This window comes from Pleurodeles waltl, chromosome 5, assembly GCF_031143425.1.
Source record: "Pleurodeles waltl isolate 20211129_DDA chromosome 5, aPleWal1.hap1.20221129, whole genome shotgun sequence".
In the NCBI taxonomy this organism is placed as follows: domain Eukaryota; kingdom Metazoa; phylum Chordata; class Amphibia; order Caudata; family Salamandridae; genus Pleurodeles; species Pleurodeles waltl.
Window position 1 is genome coordinate 1,648,885,171 of NC_090444.1, and position 26,610 is coordinate 1,648,911,780.

At 43.4% G+C, this 26,610-nt stretch overlaps 1 protein-coding gene across 2 annotated transcripts in view; it reads left to right on the forward strand.

The window, feature by feature from the left end:
• Positions 1 to 26,610, forward strand: part of KCNS3 (potassium voltage-gated channel modifier subfamily S member 3) — a 323,313-nt gene that overhangs the window by 246,019 nt on the left and 50,684 nt on the right. For both annotated transcript variants that reach the window (XM_069235978.1, XM_069235979.1), the window contains exons 3-4: positions 2,238 to 2,373; positions 9,616 to 9,699. In XM_069235978.1, coding sequence (XP_069092079.1) covers positions 9,679 to 9,699 — 21 coding nt within the window. In that variant the 5' untranslated portion in view covers positions 2,238 to 2,373; positions 9,616 to 9,678. The remainder of the gene's footprint in view (positions 1 to 2,237; positions 2,374 to 9,615; positions 9,700 to 26,610) is intronic.

Here is a 26,610-nt window from a genome sequence, read left to right on the forward strand (position 1 = left end):
GGTGGCACGCAGTGAGAGGAGTGGCCTGGTGTGTACACCAGACATAAATGTAATGAGTAATGGTGCCTGTAGCTGTTATTAATCACACCCGGCATTGTGCCTCCCCAGCCAGCAGCCCTTATAACAGGTTAAATGGGGCCAGATAATTTTGACACCAGGTTGAGATAATGAGGCAGCATGTTTTTGGTTCTCAGGGTCTGTGGCTTATACATTGCAGTATGTAGGCAGTGCCCTCTGTGACAGTGTTATATCCCACTACCCACCTCAGGCAGTTCAGTGGTGTCAGTTCAGTGGTGCACCACCCTGGGTGACGCCCTCACATGAATGCTGTTTCAGCCTCTGAGTAGTGGCAGGTCTCGCGCTGCATGGAGGCCCGCTGTGAATATTCAATGTCTCGCGGGGGCCCTGGTCAATCTTCTACCTATTCACCACCACGCAGCAAGAGGGCCGCTTAGCCAGGCCTGTCTGTGCCACCAATGTCCTAGTCCATTCCAGCAGGTAAGCGGCCGCAGGCAGTCCTCGTGCCTACCATGTTTGAGTGCTTCTTGCCCATGAGAATTTTCGCCTGAAACATAACCTACATATTCTAATTTCAATTAGTGCTAATTTTTAGCAGAAGAAACCAGCTCTTTCAAGCCAACTCCTCCAAATAAACATGTATAAATAATGAGTAAATTATGTAATATGTATATAGTACTCCACTTAGGCCTCTTGGCTTATAATATTGCCATAACCCCTCGATGGCATTATTGGACCATATTACACAGTTATGTATCATGTATATATTGCTGAAGCAGTTATAGTGTCTCTGTAGTTACGGTTAAGTCAGAGTTTTTACTGAAAGCCAGTTCCTGTTTTCTTAATAACTTTGGCTTTGTTTCATGAATCTGCACACAACTTTTCAAAACAAAATACATTTACTATGTCTTATTCATTGCAAGTTTTGTGCAGATCCCTCAAGCAAGAACCTAAAAATAGGGACATGGCCTTAAAAGTGCTATTTTCCATTCTACCTTCTCTAGGATTCTTTGTACCTCAATACAGATAAAAATGGCTGACCGGAATTACACAAACTTGGTATGTATTCAGAGTTTTATTAAAGGGAATACCTCTGCTTAGTTTCATTTTAAGTAAATTCGCTCAGCTGTTTTTGAGAAATTAGTTTTTAAAGTGCTCCCGTATAGGCATCTAGAGTTAAAATTTTAGAGACATCTGTGCTATTCATTTGTGGCTCCTCTGTGGATTCATGATTGTATGGAGGATTCTTGAATCCAGTTAAAAAACAATAAGGCACACCATTGAACTAAGCAGCTATCTCTTTCATCACTCGTGGGTTTATGAATCTGATTGAGGATTCATGAATCTGTTGTATTCTGATTGGCTGGCAATCACAGAAAAATATTTGCTGCAGCCACCATTTCCCAATGTGGTGTCTGTAGCACTGTGTTGGGGAAAAAGGCCATAGTTAAGGGAGCAGGGTAAATCTAACCTGATTCCCGGGCCCATTCGCCGGGTGGGGGAGAGAGTGAAAGGGACCCCAATATAATAAAATACATATTAAAATATTAATCATGGGATTTACAAATTCTATGTCAGTATTAGCAATTCCTGGACCCTCCTGGGGCCTCAGGATTTGCCAATCCGGTACATGATTCACAAATCCAGAAATAAATTTTAAAAATGTCAGTACACAACTCCTATGCATGGCCAAAAGCCACACAGGATTATGGCAGGTTGGGAACCGGGCCTTGCTGCAGTCTAGTCTCTGCCACGAGAGCTTGCTGTGCATGGCTGAAGGTTGACCAGCCATGGCGGGATGGGACCATGCCACCAACTCCTACTGCGGACAAGTGAATTCATATAGGATGTAAATGAATGCAGTTGTTTCTATCTCAGGCTTGTCTGCAGTCTGGATGCTGAGTGTGACTTCCTAAATAAAGAGGATAGGAAATGCAGGCTTTGAGCTAAACGTGGCGGTGTATGTATTGTTCATGTGTGTAAAGCTTGAAGAATTAGGATTGCTGTTCATCAAGTCACCCCTAAACTCAAGCAGCATCCGAATCATTGAAAACGCTATGTATTACTTAATTAACATGATGACTGGTCGGGCAAGTTTAGTTTTTTTTGTCACTTATTTTCATGATTTTTAAATCTATATTGTCATGAACTAGGACATGAGCTGTATTTTTAGATTACTAGATGCAAAACATTAGTCATTTTTGACTCTTTCATTTTAGAATACAAGTGGAGATGTCTGGATGAAGACAGGAACATCAGCCAACTTTGAGCCATAACTGCACAAAAAAAGGGAGCTGAGTAACAACATGAACGAGTCACTTGAAAATGAAGACACAGCATCCACATTCTTTAAAGGTACAATGTTAATGTTTATGCCATGGAAAATCTACTTATGTATGGCTGTATCCCAAGTTTTATTTATTTACACATTGAACAATATTGTCCAGCTGTCCCATTGGTACCAGTGCACTCTACATCAGACAATTTGTTACAGTCTAATGCTTCCTTTCGTAACCTTAGCTGCATTCATCAACTCAGCAGTGAACACCTCTCCAGATCCAGATTTGGAGTATTCTTTAATAGAAAGTCCATGGAGCCATAAAATGCAAAGTTCTCAGGGCTACATGATACCTAGTTTGCTTGTCGATGTAAGACATAGCTTTGTTATGCCGTTTGGTGGGAAGGCTTAATTACTGAAAAGGGAGTCTTTTGGAAAGTTTGAAACCTACTCTTTGAAAGTGTCCTTCAATGGTTACAGTAGATTTCAAACTTTTATAGACCCCTCAAAATCCCATTGAACACTCAATGTAATTTCCAAAAGGTGTATCTCTCTAGAGCAATGGTTCCCAACATTTTGATTTCTTTAGACCCCCACTTTATCAGTACTCGAACCCGGGGACCACCAGTGAATTTATTGGAATCCAAGGACCCCCCAACTAGTCATTACTTAAAGCTGGAGACCTAATCTGTTAATATTATTACATTTTCTACGCAGTCACGTACCCCCTGAGGGGGCTTTGCGGACCCCCAGTGGTCCCCGGACCACAGGTTGGAAACCACTGGCTTAGAGGCAATGTGTAAAGTAGTTATGCAGCACTTCAAACAGTAATACAGTGAAACACATCGCAGGGAATATCCCACAATTTGGAAATGCGTAATAAATATTTCAAGATCAAACTGATAAAAAAAAGGATAAGCAGAATCAGAGATATTGAAGTTTAAAGATTTAAGTGAAAATAGCACCAAAAAGCATAAAGATCCAACTGTGGACATATCATCACGCTAGACTGGGGCAAAGTCACCAATTCAGGCTGAACATTATGGAACGCAGGCCGGCTACATGGACCCCGTTAGGTCCGCTGAACAAGATTACCTTTATTCCTGGCTGCAAAGAGTTTCATGTCCCATGTTGAGGATGCATTGCACAGCCGAGGTGATGCGAAGTCCAGGTTGGAGATGCATTGTGCAGTGTTGGTTTGGAGGAGTTGTGAAGCTGCGATGCAAGGTCCTGCATCATTGTCTAGGAGGTCATTGACGGGGGGCTTGCGATGTGAAGCCCTGCATTGAGGATGTGTTGCTGAATGGCTAGTTCTGAAGAAGCTGCAGGGCTTGCGATGCTCCTGCCTTGAGACTGCCTTTGACAAGCGGCTTACGATGCAAGAGCCTGCACTGGGGATGCATTGCGCAGCTACAGTTCTGATGAAGCTGTGACAGCGATGTGAAGTCCTTGCACTTGGAAAGTCCGTGCAGCGATGCATTAGTTCTGCTCAGGGTTGCACTGTGTAGTAGAGGAGATGCATTGTTTCGATTGGCTCCAAAGATTGCCTGACAGAATACCTTCAGGCTCGCTTACACAGGTTCAGGACTGGGGTGGCAGGGTAGTACTCACAGATGGCAGGGTCCAGGTGCTTTGTTCAAGGTTGTTGGAAAATTATGTCCCTGAAGCTTCTGATCAGGAGGTCAACTAACTACCCCTTGAAGTCACTCTGGGGGTCTTGCATTTAGGGATGCAGGTCTGACCTTCTTAACCTAGCAAGAGGGCAGCTGGATAGCACAGCAGAGCAGCTGTGCTTCAGAGTAGCAGTTTAGCAGAGTAGCAGTCCTTTCAGCAGCAAAGCACTCCTTTTTCTTGTCAGAGTCCACAGGTCCAGAAGAATACTGAAGAGTTTGTGTCTAAGGTTCAAGATTTATATCTGGTGCCCACTTTGAAGTGGTAGAAGCTTCCAGCAGATTCGGCCCCGCCCCCCCCATTCCCCGGAGGTGCTTGGAATTTCTTATCTTCCTGCCTTGGCGCCAGATTGGAGTCACAACAGACAAGTCTTACACCCCCTTGTGAGAGTGCTCAGGGAGGCCTTTGTGATGTTTGATATGTGACAGCACCTCTGTTTCCTTAACTCAGAGTGGCCCATCCTGCCAACAACTAGCTCCCCTTTGTCTCACTGTCTGGGAGCAATACAGAAAGTTCAACTGCCAACTACACCTAGTCATGTGATCCACGATACAGGCAGCAGACGCCAAATGGTTGGGACAAGAAAATGGCATCTTTCCAAAAGTGACATGTTCAGAATTCATTAAAGAGGGCTACTAATGACAATTCTTTCTTTAGACACCAAACCTGACTTATACACCTGCTTCCAATTGGAAGTTACACCTAATTACATGTAATTAGCTAACCCCAATGCTATCCTTGGGAGAGGTAGGCCTTGCAGTCGTGAAAAATGAATCTAGACATGTAAAACATAAAAATTAATGTCCTACTTTTTAAATACACTGCACCCTGTCCTCTGGGCTGCTCACAGCCTACCCTAGGGGTGGCTTATATGTATTTAAAAAAAAAAAAGATTTGGGCCTGACAAAAGGTTTATTTTACCAGGTCAAAATGGCAGTTTGAAAACTGCATACACACGCTGCAATGGCAGGCCTGAGATATGTTTGAAAGGGTATTTAAGCAGGTGGCACAATTAGTGCTGGAGGCCCACCAGTAGCATTTAATTTACAGGCCCTGGGTACACTCTAGATACTCTACTAGATACTTAAATAATTAAATTAAATATGCCAATTTGGTATACGCCAATTCTGCCATGTTTTAGGGAGAGTGCCCAAGAACTTATCAGTGGTTAGCTGTGGTAGAAAGTGCAGAGTCCTAAAACCAATGCAACTGATATCAGCATAAATAGGAGGGGTGAAGCAAAAAGTATAGGAAAAGATGACCCTAAGGCTGACAAGTCTAACAATACTGTTTCTTGCTTGGTGTTCTTGGCAAGTACCCAGAATCCTGTCTTGGTTGGGTTGAGCTTCAGGTAGGCACTGGATATGTACATTTGATGTTTTGAGGCATTGGATGTCTGAAGCAGATGAGATTTTCAAGCAGAGTAGTGCATCTTTGGCAAATTGGTGAACGCTGATGCTGTTATCTGTGAGTAGGCCACCGGCTCATTATAAAAGTAGAAGATGAGAAGAGACAATATGGGACCCACTGGGGATAGTGCTCTCTTGTGGCCTGGAGATGCCTATGTGAACAAACTGCTGTGGCTGGAAAGGTAGGAGGAGAACTAGTGAAGGACATTGCCGGTGAATCCCATTTGGGACTCCAGGGTGCCCATGAGGTGTAGATTTCTTTAGGAGTGGGAGGATCTGGCCTGTCTTGTGAGCTTCTGGTAAAATGCCTTCAGTGATGGAGGCATTCATAATGGTAAATAGCAGTAAGATAGCATCCTCAGATACAGCTTTGATGAGGGACGAAGGTAAGCCATTATCTTCACAAGAAGTGGGTTTGAATGAATTATCGATCAGATAATTGTTGCAGTGGTGCACTGATAAATGTTGTAGCACTCTCCTTTTTGCTAAATAAATTAGAGCAGACTTGTGCAGCTCTTGCTCGGACACCTGGATTTGTTCAGGTTTGTTTCATATGTTTATCTGTGTCAGTTTCCAATGTTGTTTTCAAAAATTGTAAAACTCAATATTTATCAGAGTCAAATATTTTTTGCTCAGTGAGAAAATATGGGAATGGTGTTTTTCCACTTCTTAAAATTTGGCTATTGTTTCCTTCCTCACTTCATCCATTTTCATTGTCAATTCTTTCTTCTTTCATTTCTCCACCCAATCCCTGTCCCTGCAACTTTACCTTGAATTTGATTTTATGAGTAACTTGTCATTATTTCCCTAATCTCTTTGCCTATGTCATTACCCGTGGTTTAATCCCACCCTATGTTCAGTACGAGAATAGGCGGTGCTATATTAGCACCTCATTAGGATTTTATTGCAGCAAACAAAAGTTTAATAGTGGTCATTTAAAATACCTTCCTTAAGCTCTAGTCTTAAAACCAAGGCACAGATTGACAGATCATACACTGATTCACTAATGAGGATCTGCAGACGTTTGCAGCCACAGGTGACCATTACAACTGCAAAAAATATCTTTGGTGGCAGGAATTTAAGAAGGGTATAACTTTCTTCAGTCTTTAGGCCAAAACTTCAGCTAGAATATTTACATCAAGGGATCAAGGAGACCGAAATTGTGTTAAATTCTGTGTGCAAACCTTCTGATTGCTTGGCGTTCCTGAAAACCTTTCACAAGAATGAGACCATGTATTTGGTGGTGATCCTGTAGTATTCTACTTGAAGCCATCTTCTCCGGGGGCTTTCCTTGTAGGCATCAATTTAATTGCTACAGCAATCTCTGCATCCAAAATTTCCATAAAAATCTTCACCTGTAAATCCAGCTGAAGTTGTGGAATCTGCTCATAAAATGATCTTTCAGTCGAATCGTCCATCGGAGCTTGTGACAAGTATAATGTAGAGTAGAGTGGATGCTGCTCTTAAAATGAACTTCCAGTGGAGTCATCCATCCAAGAGTAGAAAGTGGCAAAAGCCCTAGGGAAGACCCAAGGCTAACTGAGTAAGGTATCACATTTATTGTGGATAACCGTTATGGTTGATTTAGCTTATCTTTGCTTTAGCAATAGAGCAAGAAGTCGCTGCCTTTTTCTCCCTGATCGTAGTGGTGCTTCTTGAGTTGTAAGACTTTTTTCAGCCTGATGGGTCCGCAATGTATTAAGTTTATATTACTTTCAGTCAGTAAGTATAAGTTCCCATCCGTAGGGCCAGATCAATTTGACTTATGGAGTTGGGAGACCTCTACTTCCAATGAGATTTCTATTTCTGCTGTGTTTGTGTTCTGCTGAAGCTGTTCCCAATCATACAGCTATGAATTCAAGGAAGAGTGCTAATGTGGGTCAGAAAATAGTCTGTCTTGGGTTCATTACAATGTACAGTACTGGGTCCAGAAGGCCATACTTAATGCCCCTTTGCTTAAACGCTGGATGAAGGGCATGAATGTTTTTTAAAAGTACACTAGTTTAATAGGAAAAGCCAGTGATAAGAGACATTCTGGAGTCTTTGTAGGCATAGGGGCCATGATTGTGGTATTTTTGGAGAATAAGCAGTGATGACAGAAAAGGCACCTAATGAGTCCTCTCGACAGTTATTGTACAAGTTTCTTCTTGATCGAAGTTTGTGAGCACTTTGAAATTCAAGTGGCTGGCAAAAGTTGATTTCTAGTAGCTGAGGTAGGAGGGTCACCAAGAAGCCTATTTGTCTTTCCTTCTTCAGATTCAGGAAAGCCATATAAACGAACATTGTCTCTCCCACTCCTGTCTTCTAGATCTGTCACCTATTTTTGTGAGTACCATTCGTCTGTGCCCCAGTCTGCTGTCTCGTCAATCTTTGTTTCAGAAGCTTAGTACATTTCACTGATTTACTAAGTTGGACTTGAGGAGTGACAGATTCACACACGCATCGACTTAAGCTCCCGAATTCTTTCTGCAGATGAGGTTTCTACTGTTTGTATTGAAGCTCTAATGCCTTTAAGTTCACTCCTGCAGGGGGGCCAGTGTTATCAATGCCATGACTGGTCCTAGGGATGTCTGACAGCTTTTCATTTTGAAACCTGTTATTGCCTCTGAGAAAGAGAGGTGTTTAGACGCCTTGCCCTTCAACATTTTTATGATTAGAATTTAAATGGCACTAATATGGGTCCCATTCAATATTCGGAAATATGTAAAACCGCGGCAGTAGACAATGTAGAGGTCAGTGTAATCTTGTAATTGAGAGGGGCATATGTTATAAAGAATGTCGTCGATATAATACCTCTAATCTGTCACTAGATGTCAGCATCGCCTTAGGCGGTGATGATGATAATGTATACCAGGCAGGAGAGGCAACTTTGCCCAAATTTGTTCTTCCTCTGCTGCCTGTCCAGTCCAAGATGTCTGCCGTTTGCAGGCTCTGGTTTCTCTTGTCAGGACCAGTGTGGAGTTCAGGAAGAGGTTTTGGTAAGCAGGATACAAATGTGAGTGGTTTTGGCCTTGTAAAGAGAGCAAGGTGAACGGACCTCATTATTTGGTGGTGTCAGCACTCAGAGGGACGTGGTAAGGGTGGCTTTCATCAACATTAGTGGATTCAGTAACAGCAGCAGTCAAACAGCCCTGGGTGGGTTGTGTCACCCCACAGCAGCAACCCGGAAAGCGTGATGCTGTAAGGCGCTGGTGGTTCCCAGGGTCCCTGGTGCCAAACACCCTGTGACTCCCATAGATGGTGATCATTGTAGGCTGTGAAGCAAAAGGTAGGCCCACACTTGTTGTGTCATGGTGGGCATCTGGTTCAGTCTTTTCTTGTCCCCTCTGACAGGATACCCAACATACCTGTGACCCAAAATGCACTGGATTAAGGCATTACGATGCCACCAGTAGCAGAGCTCTGAAGGTCGGCCATTTCTATTGCTGTCAAAGCTGCGCTCCACGCAATCTTCAAATTGTTTTTGTAAAAAGTGCAAAACACATTTGAAGGTAACCACCCATGCATGTGAACACATGCAAGCATGTTCATACACAGGCAGCTAGATTAGGATGATTTTAAAACAATAATAATATAGTACAGGCAAGTGAGTGGCACAGTACCCTTGTACAGGGAACTGATTGGTCCCTGCATGACTAAAATAACACATGAATCATTAACAAACTTTTCTCACAAGCCCTTTAGATTACTTTCTTTGTGAATGACCACATTAAGCATAGGAAAAATGCCATCAGTCAAACAGAAGAAGATCAGTGACTCAAGTAGGTTGACCCAATGGTCTATTCTCTGTGCTGTGGTGGACATAAGCAAAGTGTGATGAATAGAAATAGCTGAACAAACGCCCTTATATTTTATGGTGTATTTTTCTAAAGCTGCCTGTAAAGTCAGACTTAAAAATCGTACGCCTACGCTTTCTAACGCCATCCTCAGAGGTATGTTGCTTTACAATATTTGATCAGAACAAAGTATTTAGTGAGTGTACCAAGATCAACATTCCTTGGTAAGTTTACTTTTAACATCAATGTCTTATATATGTTTATATTAGTTTTGTCATTGCAGTGAAAGATGTGAATATGTATTTTTTACTTTCTGCAAGTTATTTTACAGGTAACATGTTGGATGCTCCTTCATAAATTATATTTCGTTGTGGACTTCAATATTTTATCAATTGCGAAAGGTTGCATTCTTACCCCTATTTCACAAGTTGCAATTCCAATGTGACGTCATCTGCTGTTACAGATAAGGAGCCCCACACTAGTCTATGAAGCCATTACTGCGTCAACTGGAGAAGGAGGTTCATAGATGTTCATCATGTTGCAACAGGTGGGTTTGTCACAGGTAACTCTCCACTAATGATCTGACTTTATAGTTTTACGTAACCTAATATCTTGTGAAACATCTGTGTTTGTTCTCCAGTGCAGTGTGACATGTGTATTTTTATATTGTACATGTTTTTTTCTTTTATTGGACAAGATGCAGTAATAAAAAAAACATATTTCACTGGGATCTATGAAATGGATGACATGGGAGATATTTCATGGTTGCCTGTGAAATACGGACTTCACCATCTTAATGCCAGCCCCAAAGGACTCTTCTGAGTTTTCACATTGTCAAGGACACTAAGATTGAGTAACAAATTATGCAGGAAGATTATCTAAATTATGTGGCAGAAATGCAAATTAGGCTGCACATTCTCTGTTAGCATTATTTTTATCCATTTGTGATAGACATAAATATGCAATAAATGCTGCAGCCACAGAATTACTTAAATCTGCTGATCCTTACCTTTGGCAATTGTTTTATTAACAATTTATTCAAGAAAGGTAAACAGCCCGGGATCTGTGTGGAATGACATGCCCATGCTTTTTTAATTTTACAAATATATCTCCCAAACCTTTAGTTAAAAACTTACATCCCTAAACGGTTGAGGTAGACTTTGAAGTGCCTGTGGTTGAAAGCGAAGTGATAGGGGTCTCTTGTGCTCTGAAGTGGAGGGAGGTACAGAGAGCTTAAAAAAGAAGCAGACCTTCTCACCACGGTGCCTGTTACCTGAAAAAAGTAAACAGTATGCAAGTGGTTAGCTAGCAAATTTGAAGTCTAATTGCGAGCCAGAATAGGCATTAATTGATGGAGTCACTTGAAGATTGATGCTGACAATGATTTATTATTTTTCGGGGAGTAATGTTGAGGTTTTTATGGCTGAGTTCTGAAGTGTGTCCTTTTAATGGACACTTAGACCCTCATTACGACCCTGGCGGTCGGCGTTAATTTGGGGAAAGGTACTGCCAACAGGCTGGTGGTACCTTTCCAAATTATGACATTGGCGGTTTGGCTCAAGCCAAACCACCAATGTGCCACTCCGCCTGCCAGGGCGGTAACAGCCGCCGGGCTGGAGACTTCAGTCTCAAACCAGGCGGCCGTCACTGTCCCACCCATGGGATAATGACCCCGCCTACCACCATGGTTTTCGTGGCAATCTTACCGTCATGAAAACCATGGCGGTAGGCACTATCATTGCCAGGGAATTCCTTCCCTGGCACTGATAGGGGTCTCCTTGACCCTCCCCAGACTCCTCCCCCACCATCCCCCTCCTGCCCCCTGCACATTTCCGCAACCACACATGCACACACATACACACACTCATTCCCACATCCACCCACGCATGCACACATACATACCCACACACCGCGACACACACCACCATACTTTGCCGCACACATGCATTCACAACACACAACATACACGTACACTCACATGCAGGCATTCACGCACTCGTTCAGTGCGACTCACACTCGCATGCATGCAGTCATAAACAGACACCCCCCCACACACACGTCGCCACACACGCACATAACACCCCCCACCCCTCTCTCCTTTCCAAGAACCGACTTAACTGCTTGCAGGGTGTCCTCCAGCTGGAGACGGGACACGGCGCTGCTGCCAGCAGCAGTGTCCACCAGCAAAACACCGCCAGGCCGTATCATTGCTTATGATACAGTTGCCGGTGTTTTGCTGGTGTGGCGCTGCTGCTGACAGCCGCGCCACCTTACCGCTGTATGCCACCTTACCGCTGTATGCCACCATGACTGTCGGCGGTATTCTGCCAGCCTTCTGGCGGAATTCCGTCAAGGGTCATAATGCGGTTGGTTGGCTGGTAGCCACGGTGACGGTATGTTGGCGGCCGTCGCTGTGGCGGTAGGCGGCAGTTACAGCCAATGTTGTAATGAGGGCCCTAGTGTTGCACTAGGTACAGTTTAATTGCATATTACTAAAATACATCTTTGGAAGCACTTGTTTTTGCTTACACCCCCAGGGTTGGCTATACTAGGCCCTTGCGTTGCTCAAATCTATGCATGGCAAAGCAAGGCTTTAAGTAAGATTTACTAAGCCTTGCAAAGCCACCTTGCGTGCTCTGAGTGGCTTAATAAATCTAGACTAATGCAAGGTAGCAAAAATCACTGCCTTGGGTTCATTGAGAAGGCGTTCTATGTGTGGAGAAAAGGCATTCCAAAGCATCCACCCATGGATTTTGACACAATCTCAGATTTACTAAGATTAGTAAGCCTGGGATTGCAAGAAGTTAATACGCTTTCCCAACAGAGGGGTAGGGATAAGAAATGTTTTTGTTATTTTCTCCTTTGCACTCTGCAGCATATGTAGAAAGTGGAAAATGCCTCCAAGGATTGCTTGTGTGCAGATAAGTGTCCCTTCCTGCACAAAAAATCCTGTCTATAACACACACATCCTTGCACCTTTGCGCAAAGGTGCCTGCGTTGGCATCTTAGTAGATATGGCGCATTTCTGCTTTCTCCCTGTCATGCACTGCAACCCAGCAAGTTGTCTCACTGTGTGGGGTAACCTTTTGATAAATTAGCCCCCCCCCAATCGTTTTGTGGAAGTGTTAGAAATGGGGTCTTTGGTTGGCAGTCGGGTAACCCCCTGTCCAAACAAGGACCCTCACTCTAGTCAGGGTAAGTTACACACAATCCAAATTATCCTGAGCCCACCCTCTGTTAGCTTGGCACTGAGCAGTCAGGCTTAACTTAGAAGGCAATCTGTAAAGTATTTGTGCAATAACCCAGTATAGCACCACAAACATTCACCACACAGTGTTCAGAAAAATATATAATATTTATCTGATAAGATGCAGATCAAAATTATTAAAATGCAATAAGTATATGTTAAGATATCACTGTAAAAGTGATAGAAAGTGTCTTTAGTCTCTTAAAAACAATAAATGTCTCTTGCAAGCACAAAGTACCTGGTTTGCGTTAGAAATCTCTGCAAGGGACAGCAGAGGAGTTAATGCGTGGAAAACGGGTAGGTGTGCGTCGGGTTGGATCCTCTTCAGGTTGCGGGCTATTCAGATGCCCCGGGAACGGTGTGTGAAATCCTGGGCTTGCAGTGCGAAGTCACAGGTGCTGCGTCGATTCGGTGCCCGGTACGTGGACATTTCTCCCGCACGGCAGGCACTGCGTTGATTCCTCTCTGGAAGTCGGGCTGCCTCATCCCAGGTCTGCTGTGCATCGATCCGGTGGGTCGCGTGTGGAAGTTCCGGTCGCTATGCTGGCGCTGCATTGATCTTCTCATTGCAAAGTCGGGGTGCGTCGTTCCGATTTGGTGTGCAGTGAAGTTTTCACCGCAGGGCAGGCTGTGCGTTGTTTTTAGCAGGCTGTGCGTTGAATTCTCACTGCACAAGAAGCCCAGTTGCAGGAGTGAAGTCTTTTTGGTCCTGAGACTTCAGGGAACAGGAGGCAAGCTCTATCCAAGGCCTTGCAGAGCACTTCTCAGCACAGCCAAAGAGCAGCAAGGCAGCAGGGCAACAGCAAGGAAGCAGTCCTTCACAGAAAGCAGTACAGGTGAGTCCTTTGGGCAGCCAGGCAGTTCCTCTTGGCAGGTCTGGTTCAGGGATTCTTCACCAGAAGGTTTCTTGTCCAGAAGTGTCTGTGAGGTAGAGTGTCTACCCCAAGAAGTGTTCAAAGTCTGTGGTTTTTGGTGTTCTTCTTATACCCATTTTGGCTTTTGAAGTAAGCTTACTTCAAAGGAAAGTCTCACTTGTTTGTGAAATCCTGCCTTGCCCAGACAAGCCCTCAGACACACCACAGGGGGTTGGAGACTGCATTGTGTGAGGTCAGGCACAGCCCTTTCAGGTGTGAGTTACCACTCCTCCCCTCCCTCCTAGCACCGATGGCTCATCAGGTTATGCAGGCTACACCCCATCTCCCTTTGTGTCACTGTCTAGAGAGAGGTGCAAACAGCCCATCTGTCAAACTAACCGAGTCAGGGAATCCACAAACAGCCAGAGTCAAAGAATGGTTTAAGCAAGAAAATGCCCACTTTCTAAAAGTGGCATTTTCAAACACACAATCTTAAAACCAACTTTACTAAAAGATGTATTTTTAAATTGTGAGTTCAGAGATCCCAAACTCCACATGTCTATCTGCTCCCAAAGGGAATCTATGCTTTTATCATGTTTAAAGGCAGCCCCAGGTTAACCTATGAGAGAGATAGGCCTTGCAACAGTGAAAAACGAATTTGGCAGTATTTCACTGTCAGGACATATAAAACACGTTAGCATATGTCCTACCTTAACCATACACTGCACCCTGCCCATGGGACTACCTAGGGCCTACCTTAGGGGTGTCTTACATGTAGGAAAAGGGAAGGGTTAGGCCTGGCAAGTGGGTTCATTTGCCAAGTCGAATTTACAGTATAAAAATACACACACGGACACTGCAGTGGAAGGTCTGAGACATGATTGCAGGGCTACTTATGTGGGTGGCACAAACTGTGCTGCAGGCCCGCTAGTAGCATTTGATTTACAGGCCCTGGGCACCTCTAGTGCACTTCACTACGAACTTACTAGTAAATCAAATATGCCAATTGTGGATAAACCAATCAACAGTACAATTTACACAGAGAGCATATGCACTTTAGCACTGGTTAGCAGTGGTAAAGTGCTCAGAGTCTTAAAGCCAAGAAAAACAGGTCAGAAAAATAGGAGGAAGGAGGCAAAAAGTTTGGGGGTGACCCTGCAAAAAGGGCCAGGTCCAACAGGAAGCCTATGTTATACTGTGTAATATCATTTTAAAATAATGACTTAAATAATGACAGTACTTTGTGTCACTGACTATGACCTCCAATAATATAAATAGGCTGTTTGATGCTGCACAAACCAAGATAATTATGTGACACTCTGGTAACATACACAGACATCTGTAATGATTAGATTAACTAACTGAGGTTTCATAATGTGAAAGTGGGAACTTCCCACAACATTTATTTTCATTTACAGTGTTTTTATTATTTTATATGCAATTACCTGAGAATCTGAAGAACCAACAAAACAGCAAAATATTGTACTTTTTCTAGCCACTTCTTTGGTCCCTCTATCACACTAACAGCCCATTGCTGTCAGGATCACAGTTCCCATACTTTTAGTTAGGCATTTTGAGCATTGAGAAAGCCTAACTATTTTGATGTCAGCGAGTACCAAGTGTTAGCTGCACTGTGAAAAAAATAGCCTTTTCAAGTTAAAAGCAACAAACTAAACATAATATCAAAAATGCATAATGGTTACCATGTATGTTATGGTCCGATAATGCCATCTCAGCGTTCTGGTAATATTTAGATAGAATTTGTCATCTTATTTACAGGACACATCAGATTTTCTTAGATGCATTTTTTACATCAGCTGGGAGGATGACGTCATGCTGATAATATTGGATGTATCTTCCCTTTTCACCAGTGTTTAACTCAATGCTGGTCTTCGAGCAGCTAGACACTATTTGAGGTCATGACCCCTGAAGCTATTTCGACATATAGAAATGTTACTTAAGATTATGCAAATCTGTTAGAACGAGAATGGGAATATCTTCATAATTAAAAACAAATGGTTCTAGCAGAAAAGAGGCACTGCCATGGGCACTTGTTTAGCCCCCAGCTAAGCTGATTTGCATGTGGGCTGTTGGGAGGGACAGGTGATCAATAGCATCCTAATGTAACAGTGGTGGCACCACAATATACTGCGGTTGCAAAATATGTATAGATGAGTTGTTTCTGGTATGGCCTGGAAAGGCCCTAAGAGAATAGCAGAGGAATTTATAATTTCCATCAATAGAAACATTCTAAATATCCAGTTCACAGCTAACATCTGTGAAACATCAGTGGTCTTCTTATAGCGGGAAGTAATGATAGTGGACCAGAAAGTGTGTACAAAAATACATAGGAAGCCCATGGCTGGAAACACCCTATTATATGCAGACAGTTTTTACTCCGTCTGTTCGAAAGATAGCATTCAGCATGTGAGCTCTTACAGGCCAAAAAGAAAGAGGTATTATATGCTGCAGCCAGGGGGTGGACACTGCAGAGATTAAGGGAACATGACTACAAAGCAATTACCCTGTGTAGAGCGACTGAAACGGTTAAAGACCTGAAACGGGAATATATACTTTTTAAGATAGACCAAAAAAAATATAATTACAGCTGAAGTTGGACTGACCACTCTCAGGTTTACAACTACTTACAGCCATGAACATAAGCTAGTGAGGAACATCTTATACAAATACTGGCCAACCTTCAAGAGGGATCTAGTGATAGGGGCTAAAATCATGAACACCCAGCAGTGACTTTTCAGAGACCTCCCTCTATGCGAGTTTTGTTAGCGCCTACTGACATTTTAGGGAAGGAGATAGGTAGTTGGTTGAAGGAAGAGAAATGCTTCTTTAAATATATCAAATGTAAAGCATGCAAACATGGACAGAATGGAAAGTTAATTGATAATCCCCTAATGGGCACAAAGAAGATCCTTAAAATTCACTATGGTTGTTGAGATTACTTTATAGTCTATATGCTTGAGTGTCCTTGTCAGAAGAGGTACATAGCCTAGCATAAAAACTGCCTGTCGATAAACAATATTACAGCATGTGAGAGCTATTGATAATCAAGACAACACTTATCTTGTTGTAAGACACTTCAGGCAGGTACACCAGGGAAACAGCAAACCTTTTACCTACAGTGTCAAAGATAGTGTACCCAATACCAGGTGGAGAGAAAAAAGGGAAAAAGCATTGAGAGACTGGAAAGCAGGTACATCCTGGAATGTGACACACAGGAACCTAAGGGTTTGAATGTGGATGCTGAAACGCATGTCCACTTATGATTATAAATGTGATAGCAATTGATTTTTACTACTTTTCCTTGATTATTATTTTGGATTTGGAGTTATAATATACTGTGCATTAATTTTCTTTTTAGTTGTACATAGAACTTGGAGGGGTCTAAATTTGAATAAACTGTACAGGGGACTACATGATCTTAACCGAGGCACCTGTAAATGTGGTTCAACTGCAGCATAATATTACGATCATGGACATTACATCTATTCAGTTTTTTTACTAATATTTGTTGTGCTTCTGTGTACAATGTACTGATATTGCCCACTAGGGCGTAATTGAGTTTATGAATTAAACATACTAGATTTTGGTATGAACTGAGCACTTTATATTTGTCATTACTTTTGCTGTGAATGAATTATTAATTACATAGATTTTAGGATGAATTATGATACATCAATACATATTTGGGTGCCACTGCATTGATTATTATTATTGATAACCTCGCTCACTATTTTAAACATAAACTGTAAACTCTATATGCATATGTAGATTTAAGTATTTTCCCTATGTTCATTTTTATAGCAAAACATGGTGTTTAAAAGCATTTCAAAGATGGAGCTCGCTTTTGTGACCAAGGCTACAAAGTGGTCGAAACTCAATGAGCTTTCTGATGGTGTGTGGTTAATAAAACAACACTTCACACTAAATGGGAGAGTGCTGGTGCTTTTCTTTTGTAGCAGAAGAAGCTGGGAGTGAATGTTTTTATTCACTAAACAAAGTTTAAGATAACTTATACATAGCAAAACATTATTATGTCTATACAAAACTAGCCTAAACTACACAAACATTAGAAATTCTAATGTTGCGCTTTCAAAGGATCACCTGAGAACCATTCTGGAGGAGCCAGAGGAATGGCTGAGGGAAAGTTGAGAGAAATGTTAGTTGGAGGATTACCTCTTGTACTTTGAGGAGGAGGACCAAGCCAACCCGCACTCAAAGGACCTTGCTCCATCTTTCCCACTCTTTCCTGCAACTGACTCACTCTCTCAGCTAAGCTGGCTGCTATATCCTTTGATGACACTACCTCTGCTTGGAGCTGCGTGATCACTTTGACTAGCTCGTCCAATGTGGCCATGCTGAGAACACACGCAAACCAGGAGGATAATAAATTAGTGGGCTCACTATTCTGTCAGGGAGACCAGATCCTCTGGGTCTGCGCACGTTCCCAACATGTCTACCACAAGACAGCTCCAAAACTGATAGAAATATCACAGAGCCAAGAGAGTCCAAGTGGGGAAAAGGGGATTAGGAAGGGAACAGCTGGGAAGGAGACCTGGAGGAAGCAAAAGGTTAAACAACACAATATCAAGATATAATCACATTGATTTTCCTAAACACTCTCTGTTGAATCTAGGGTCCAATGATACTCGGAACATGAAATAACACTCTGTTGAATCTAGGGTTCAATGATACTCGGAACATGAAATAACACTCTGTTGAATCCAGGGTTCAATGATACTCGGAACATGAAATAACACTCTGTTGAATCCAGGGCTCAATGATACTCGGAACATGAAATAACACTCTGTTGAATCTAGGGTTCAATGATACTCGGAACATGAAATAACACTCTGTTGAATCCAGGGTTCAATGATACTCGGAACATGAAATAACACTCTGTTGAATCTAGGGTTCAATGATACTCAGAACATGAAATAACACTCTGACTGAAGGAACATGAATGGCCTAGCACTAGACTCTAACTAGTCCTCAGGAACTCTGGGTACCTGGAACAAATCAAGAATTATTAATGCAATGTTTCATATGAGCTTTTCATAACATGTCACATAATGTCTAGAAATACAAGAACCTTCTAGAATACTGTTTCAGAACAAACACTGCATTTTCAACATGAAGACGAAACAATCTGAAACATTCCCTGGAAAACAATTGGAATTGTACTAGGGACTTAATGTGCACAAAGAATGTAACATCTCAAATTTAGCATCTTTGCAGAAAATCCCAAGGCTCTGGATAAAAAACACTACACATCAAAGTTTTAATTGCCATGAAATGATCGCGCTCACTGTTAGCGATCTGAACACCAAGTTTTACATGCAGGAAATGAATTGCGCACACTGCCGATTCCAACAAGTATATGCAAATGCCATGAAACGATTGCGTACTCTGTTAGCGATCTGAACATCAAGGTTCAAATGCGGGAAATGAATCGCGCACACTACCGCTTCCAACAAGTATATGCAAATGGCATGAAATTATTGCGCACTCTGTAAGCAATCTGAACATCAAGGTTTAAATGCAGGAAATTAATCATGCACACTGCCGATTCCAACAAGTATATGCAAATGGCATGAAATCATCGCGCACTCTGTGAGCGATCTGAACATCAAGGTTTAAATGTGGCAAATGAATCGCGCACACTGCCGATTCCAACAAGTATATGCAAATGGCATGAAATGATCGCGCACTCTGTAAGCGATCTGAGCATCAAGGTTTAAATGCGGGAAATGAATTGCGCACACTGCCGATTCTAACAAGTATATGCAAATGGCATTGAATGATCGCACAAGCCTTTGCCGATCTGAACACCAAGATTTACATGCGGTGAATGAATCGCGCACACTGCCGACTCTAACAAGAGTATATAAATGCCATGAAATGATCGTGCAAGCCTTTGCCGACCTGAACACCAAGATTTGAATCAGAGCAATGATTCTTGTACTCTGAAAGTTTCACGAGTAGGCCCCAAATCTCAAGAGTCTTTTAGAACTGGATCGGGGGCCCAGCCCGACCTCCGTCTTACCACCCTGCTCAAGGTTCACCAAGAGAATGCAGGGCAGGCCTGGAAAGTCAAAGTAGGCCTCCGGAACAGGAGCTCAGGAAATTGCTGCCGCTCTGCACCGGGACCTCTGAATAGTTATCACGTGGAGCTGGGCTGGCTCACTTATTTAGAGTCTGGCCCAGCCCACAAACCACACCCAGTCATGCTGCAGGTAAAGCTTCTAGAAGGTCCTAGAAAGGGACCACACCCTGATACACTCTGTAAGCCTGCAGCAATACCTTGCAAATGAACCTTATTTGCAAACATCATTAATAGGGGTTTCAAGGTAAAACTCTGCAATGCAAAAGGTTAACAAACTGCACATAAACACAATGCATGAATTATGCTCTTGCATAAAGACTGGGGTTTTGCATTTTAGTCACCCGTAGAGCGCGCACTGTCCTGATGTTGACAATAACTTAAAGTTATAATTTGTACCCGGCCCAAATCTTACTTTACCTCATGCACCTCTGTACAGAGCATTGTTAAATCGCTATCCAGACTGAGTTAACTATAACTTGCATCTCCCAATGCACTCCTTTTACCCTTTCATATTACAACACATAGCATGTTAAATCATAGCATTCATAACAACTCTTCTTCCATTAGAAATTACATTATTTACGAGAAGAGTGTGCGTGGTAGAGAGCTGAATTATAGTTAGTGCAGTTTGGGGACGTTTATATGGCTGTTGAGGTAGGTGGGGGCCAGTATGGTGCAATGCTATGCATTTATGCCTGATGAGCTGAAAGAGTGATTGTTTGTGGATTGGGTGTCAGTGGAGCTCATTGTGGTGTCAGGTGATGTGAGTGTGGGAGACAGGAGTTGAGGATGTGCTCAGCCACAACGTTTTGTATTCTAGTCAGTTGAGTGCTGATTCCAGCATGGAGTGCCATAGTGTCCAAATGCTTTACTGAAATGGTTGAGGAAGATATTTGAGAACTCATAGAAAATGTGTCCTAATTTAGCTTTCTAAAGCACTAACCATAATTAGTGTAACAAAAAGAACCCCCTGTTGTTGTTTTTTTTTAAAGGAAATGGTGTATGTTTTACAAGTTTGATTCCATCAAGGTGACTTTAAATGTGCCACATATTTGTTCTCAATACAGAAACCTAGCACTATAGTTGTTCATTAGTAAACTGTTTGAGGCTGAAGCAGAACACTTTGAAACAAACTGAAAGACTGCTGTTGATGTTGAAATTACATGTTTTGCTCAGAATATCAAGCTTTATTCTGACATGGCTGAGGAAGCTAGAGTGGATTTATATAAAACGTGCCCTCATTCAGGTCTTGTGTACCGTCTATAACCTCTATAAGAAACTATAAGAGAAAACTGTTTTGTCTCAAGCATGGTTCCTCAGATCCCAGCAGAGGATCAGCAATTTTCACAGGGTATAATCACTTCAGCACATACCAAAATTCCTAAAATTAGTAAGGTACCACCAACAAATTATGTATATTGTGATTAAAATATATCACCCTTTATATGAGCTCCTTTTTGTCACCGAATCGAACAGGATTTCACTATATGTATTTCGATGGGACCATGTACCCGATTCCTGTAATGGTGGGTACAATATGCTGGCTTTATTGTAGCCAGCCACTCAAGAAGGCCCCTTTGGAACTCCCTGCAGCATGGCCCTTGAGGTCAGGGGGTGCACACCCACCTCCTTATGTATTTTTTATTCATTTTCAGGATCCAGGGACCATGTCCCTGAGTCCTGTAATTGCTGTCACTACGTATTGTGTAGGCCGTGGCATGCCAATCAGGATTACCTAGTCTCCTTTAAAGTGTCCTATCAGAGCATATCTGGACACCAACAGTCCAGATATCACTATCCTTTTAACCCCTTCATAATTACCCTGAGCACCTCTTTAAACACATTCCTCAAACAGCTAAACAGATTTACACCTAATACTGATGCATGCATTTTGAGTAAAGTTCGATTCAGCTTTTTTTCAGTATCACTTCACAAAATTGCCTATAAGAATTAACATAGGAAATCAATGTATTTGGACACTCCTTCTTTTTTGCTCCATTTTGATGAATCAGTGAGGCACTTTCCAGGAAGGTGATAAGGTGGTCGAACTTTTAATTTGGAAAATTTAGTGATGATTTGTCAAACAGCGTCAGAGTGATTAGCAAAACAAAAATCACTCTTCCTATGGAAACTCTGACCTTACTATAACTACATACTACGTAACTATAATATATTTATATATTGACTGAAACATACAAAGGTTGTGGTGGTGTTATGTTTGGTTATAGGTTCTTAACATATAGTAAAACAAGTTCAGAAATTTGCTGAAAAAACAGTTAAAATGCAGTTATGGTTACAAAATAATACCACTGATATTCAACAGTTAGCTATCAAACTTGTGCCCCATCTTGCACTGTATGTGGCCTCACATATTACACCACTCATGACATGTTAAGTGACATAATTGATGACATTGCTGAGGATATTTCATATGCCGTCATCCCGAGCACTGCAGGTCACATTTCTCCATAAGCCCTTACATCATTTTTGAAAAATAAAGTTATGAGTAAAGAGCCTATAGTCACAGACAGCATAGAGGTACTGAGGGTACACTGGTGGGGCCATTGAATGGAAATAGCGTAAGCCTTGCAGGCAAATGTGGTTGTTCAAGTTGAAAGTTATATGGTGCACAATTTACAAACCAATAAAGTTTAGGTGCAAGTAGTACTTTGTGCTAAAAAAAGTAAAGACCGGGTGCACCCCTGTTGTGGGTTGTAGAGGCATGTTTCAAAGTAGATTGTGGCTTAAAGCCAAAGCCTCTTACAGGCAAAACTCTGGCACCGGTCACAAGGGTTCTTCTTTAAGTCTTAGAGGAAAGTACCCAGTTTGCTGTGTGAGAGGTAGAGCGCAGACCCACAGACAACTCCTGCAGACCACAACTTGATTCTGCCATTTTGACAGTACCCAAAAAGCTGGTAGCTGTTCCTATGATGTGTCTGTCAGGTATGAAGGAGTGATGTGCATTTCTGGTTTGGGCACAGGCACTCACATTCTACATTTCTTCATCTCCATGTTTAAATTGCTGCTCATTTGAGAAAAAAGGGAACTACAGAAGAGGAAGTTATGACTCACTGTGCACTCGAACCTGTACCTGAATAAGTCTCAAGGATTTTACTTTCTGGGACTCTGTGGACTCATCCCCAAGAGTCACTAGCACTGCACTCCCCACTCCCTGTGGGTGACTGTAGTGGGTCGACTTACTAGGGACCATCAAGGAGAAGCAACCCTGAAACTGTCATGGGCTAGTTATAGCTGTAGGTGTCCTAGGGAGGGGAAATCCAAACTATCTGCAAGTGCCCTGGAGACTTTGGGACCTGGCATGCAGGATTGGTGTAGGTTGGTGGTGTAGTGTGCCTTGAGAAGCATAGAGTGCTGCTAGAAGACCTGTAGAGAGGAGCTGGGGATGGTATGGCAGGTACCTATGCAAAGGGCCAGAAAATCACTAAAGGGAAAGCAACCTCAAACCATAAGAGTCCAGGAGGCCTTGACATTATATTTCTTGTGATTGGAGCAAACACCTTGGAACAACATGGTGGTATACCCATATGAAAAGCCCAACAAGTTGTTTGCTCCACTCATGCAAGGATTGCTAGGGTATATCTGAGGCCCCCAGGCCAAAGAAGCACCTACCTGCATCCTGTGATTTCCTAATTAATCCCCAGGGAGGACAGGTGGCTGGTTGAGCAGGCCGTGTCAAATTCACCCTTTCATGAATAGCAAATAGCTATACCAAACCATCCAATGTTTTAAGGTTTGTGGAGTCTCTGGGCCTGCCAGAGTTAACCTTGATGCGTGGGACTCCCCAAGGCGTAAAAAGTGCTTGAGTGTTCAGCCCCCTCCTGTTCTCATACCCCTGACCATGCAGAGCAAGAGAGTAGAGTCACCAGCCTTCCTTTGACTGAGCTAGCATCAACAGACAGGAGAGGAAGTCGCAACTGCTGACCAGGAAGATAGCCTGGCCCTGCAGCCTTTGGTTCTTCTGTGGTCGCCCAAGCATTGTGTTATATGTGGCAGAGGGTCACCCACATAGCCAGAGAAAAAGAAGAAAGTAACAGCAGGTACAGAAAAGAAAGTATCTATCAACATTCCTAGCTTGAGAGAAAAGAGCCCACAGTTGAAGGCACTGGGCTTTATTGCATCCCTGCTGTTGCACTAGGTACATTCGAGGTATTCTGTTTTTTTTAATTTTAGTGTTTACTGCTGCACTGACCAAACAGTGGTATCTACAGCATACAGGGATCATGAGGTTACTCTCCTTGACGACTTTTCTTTGTTGCGTGCCTTGGTCAGAAGTTCACTTACACAGTGACCCCTGGGTATTTCGTCTGCCATTCTGTAAATATTTGTTAATTTGCGCATACTATTTTGTTCAGTTTGTATAACAGTACTTTCCTCTCTTTTATAACAAAAAACACTTACTGGACAACGATTAATTGTTGTTTGCTGTAATCACTGACAGAATATTGAAAATACAAATAACATGGGGACAGAATATCGTGTCAAAAATATCGAGGACCAAACTAGTGAAGATAAGTGCAAATAGGTAAGTATAGATGTACTGTTCTTAACTCCACATCTACATAACTTGAATGTGTATATATATATATATATATATATATATATATATATATGTACACACGTCCAGGTACATATATGTGGAGATATATATATAGTAACACCTTGCTTATCTATAAAAAACTTACCTTCTCTGCATTTTTGTCCTCAATATTCTTGACACTGTGGGCCTGATTTATGAAAAGTAAGTGCCGTCTTTATGTCATTTTTTTACGCAAAAGCGGCGCAAACGTACAAAATATATTTACATTTTGTAAGTTTGCATCGCTTTTGTGTCAAAAAATGACGTTAAGGCGGCGCTAACTTTTCATAAATCAGGCCCTATGTTTTGGCAACACTGTGTCCTTCATTATGACATTGGTGGTATGTCCCACTTACCGCCATGCCGACTGCCGCCAACATACCGCTGCAGCGGCGGTTTACCACTACCCATATTATGACACACACATAGCAATCTGTCACTATACAGACACACACACAAGTCCGCCAGCCCAAAGGTCAGTGAGAAACTGGCGGTAGCAAAACCCACACCGTGACGCCAACAGAATTACGCCCACAGCATTATGACCCACAAATCACCGCTGCGGACATTCAATGGCGCTAAACCATTGGCGATACATACCGTTGCGCTCAAAATATACACACACATACAAAACAACACTACATTGGACAATTCGAAGAACATACATCTGACACACATATACACACCACACCCACACACCCACACCACTTTAAAACACACACCCACATTACCCACAACCCCTTACAACTCAAGAAAATTGACAACTGAGGGAGAGACACACCAAGAGCACCCACAGGAACCAGAGCCACAGAACACCATCACCCATACACCCTCCAGGCACCTCACAGCACACACCCCAACACATCATCCCACACATCACCCCACACACCTTCACACACACCACCCACACTACACCCATGGCACCACAAAGACACCCCAGGAGGAGCTAGGGGTCATGGTGGAGGAAATCATCAGGGTAGAGCCACAGCTATTTGGATCACAGGTGCAGCAAACATCCATTGCTAGGAAGATGGAGCTATGGCGGAGGATTGTGGACAGGGTAAATGCCATGGGACAGCACCCCAGTACAAGGGATGACATCAGGAAGAAGTGGAACGACCTACGGGGGAAGGTGTATTCCATGGTAGCAAGACACCAGATAGCAGTACAGAGGACTGGCGGTGGACCCCCACCTCCTCTCCCACAACTAACAACATGGGAGGAGCAAGTCTTGACAATCATGCATCCTGAGGGCCTCGCAGGAGTAGCAGGAGGACTGGATTCTGGTAAGTGAACTCACTATCACTATCACTCACCCTACCTGCATGCCATCACAAACCCCCATCCCTACCCTCACCCCCCTCACTCCACCACCTCACATACACCCCACCAACACAACCCACCCATCGCACTACCAAGCCCTGCATGCAACACCAATGCATGGAGACCCATCACAGACCTGCATGGACACCCCTTCACCAGAGCATGCACACTAGAGACAATTACCTATCCAACCAAATCACCACTCACAGCCTAAGCTGCCAGGGCAATCACAACCATACAGGGCAACACACCCATGCACAAGATGTCACACGCAGAAACAATAACACTGCATTTACATCCACACAGGTCCCCCACACGTCACCGGAGAGGAGGTGCCAGCAACATCCAGTCCCCCAACAGAAGAGGCACACAGTGATGAAAGCAGCTCTGCATGCCTGGATCAGGATGACCAACCTTGCCCATCAGGGATCTCCAGAAAGTTGGTTACCCAGGCACAGTCCCATACCACCACAGAGTCTCCCCCCTCAGGAAACACCACCACAGCACCCACCCAGCGGTCCCATACCTCTGTCCCCAGGACACGTCAATCAGCAGTGTGTCCACCACTACAGGAACCCCAGGCAACCTCACAAACACAGGACGATCAGGGACCTGGGGTCAGTGGCAGTGGGCACACTGTTCAGGGGACAGAGGCACAGGACAACAGGGAAGCTGGGAGGACTGCTGTGCGACAGGGTGAGGACAGGCCCAGGGAACCGACTCTCCACAAGGCACTCACCAACTTCCGGGGAGCATACCACCATTCCCAGGAGACGATGGGCCAGATACTGGCCAAGTTGCAGGAGACCCAGTGGCTGCAGGAGGGACAGTACCTGGGGATCAGGGAGGACCTCAGGGATATCCACACCACCCTGGTCACCATTGCAGGGGTGCTGACAGACATGGTCAACACCATGAGGGAGGCGGGCCCCTGACACTAGCCACACCGATGAACAGCCCTCCACCTCCGCTCACGCTAGTGGACAGGAGGCCCCGCCACAGGAACAGGCCACCAGCACCCCACCCCCTGCAGAAGGAGAACCACCCCACAAACGGCCCCTGCAATCCAGGAAGAAGCCTGAGATGATTGGCAAAACCCCCGCCAGGAAATAAGACTCTCCTGATTGTCGCCCTTGTGTCCCACTCTGTCACCCTGTCCACCTTGAACTACCATTGCTCCCCTTCCTATGCCCCCTTGGACAATGCACCTGTGATACAAATAGACTGAAACGTTTACCTGGACTCTCCTCCACCACCCCCCCCAGCCTATAGCAATACCCCATCCACTTATCAGCACATAAATAAACACCCTT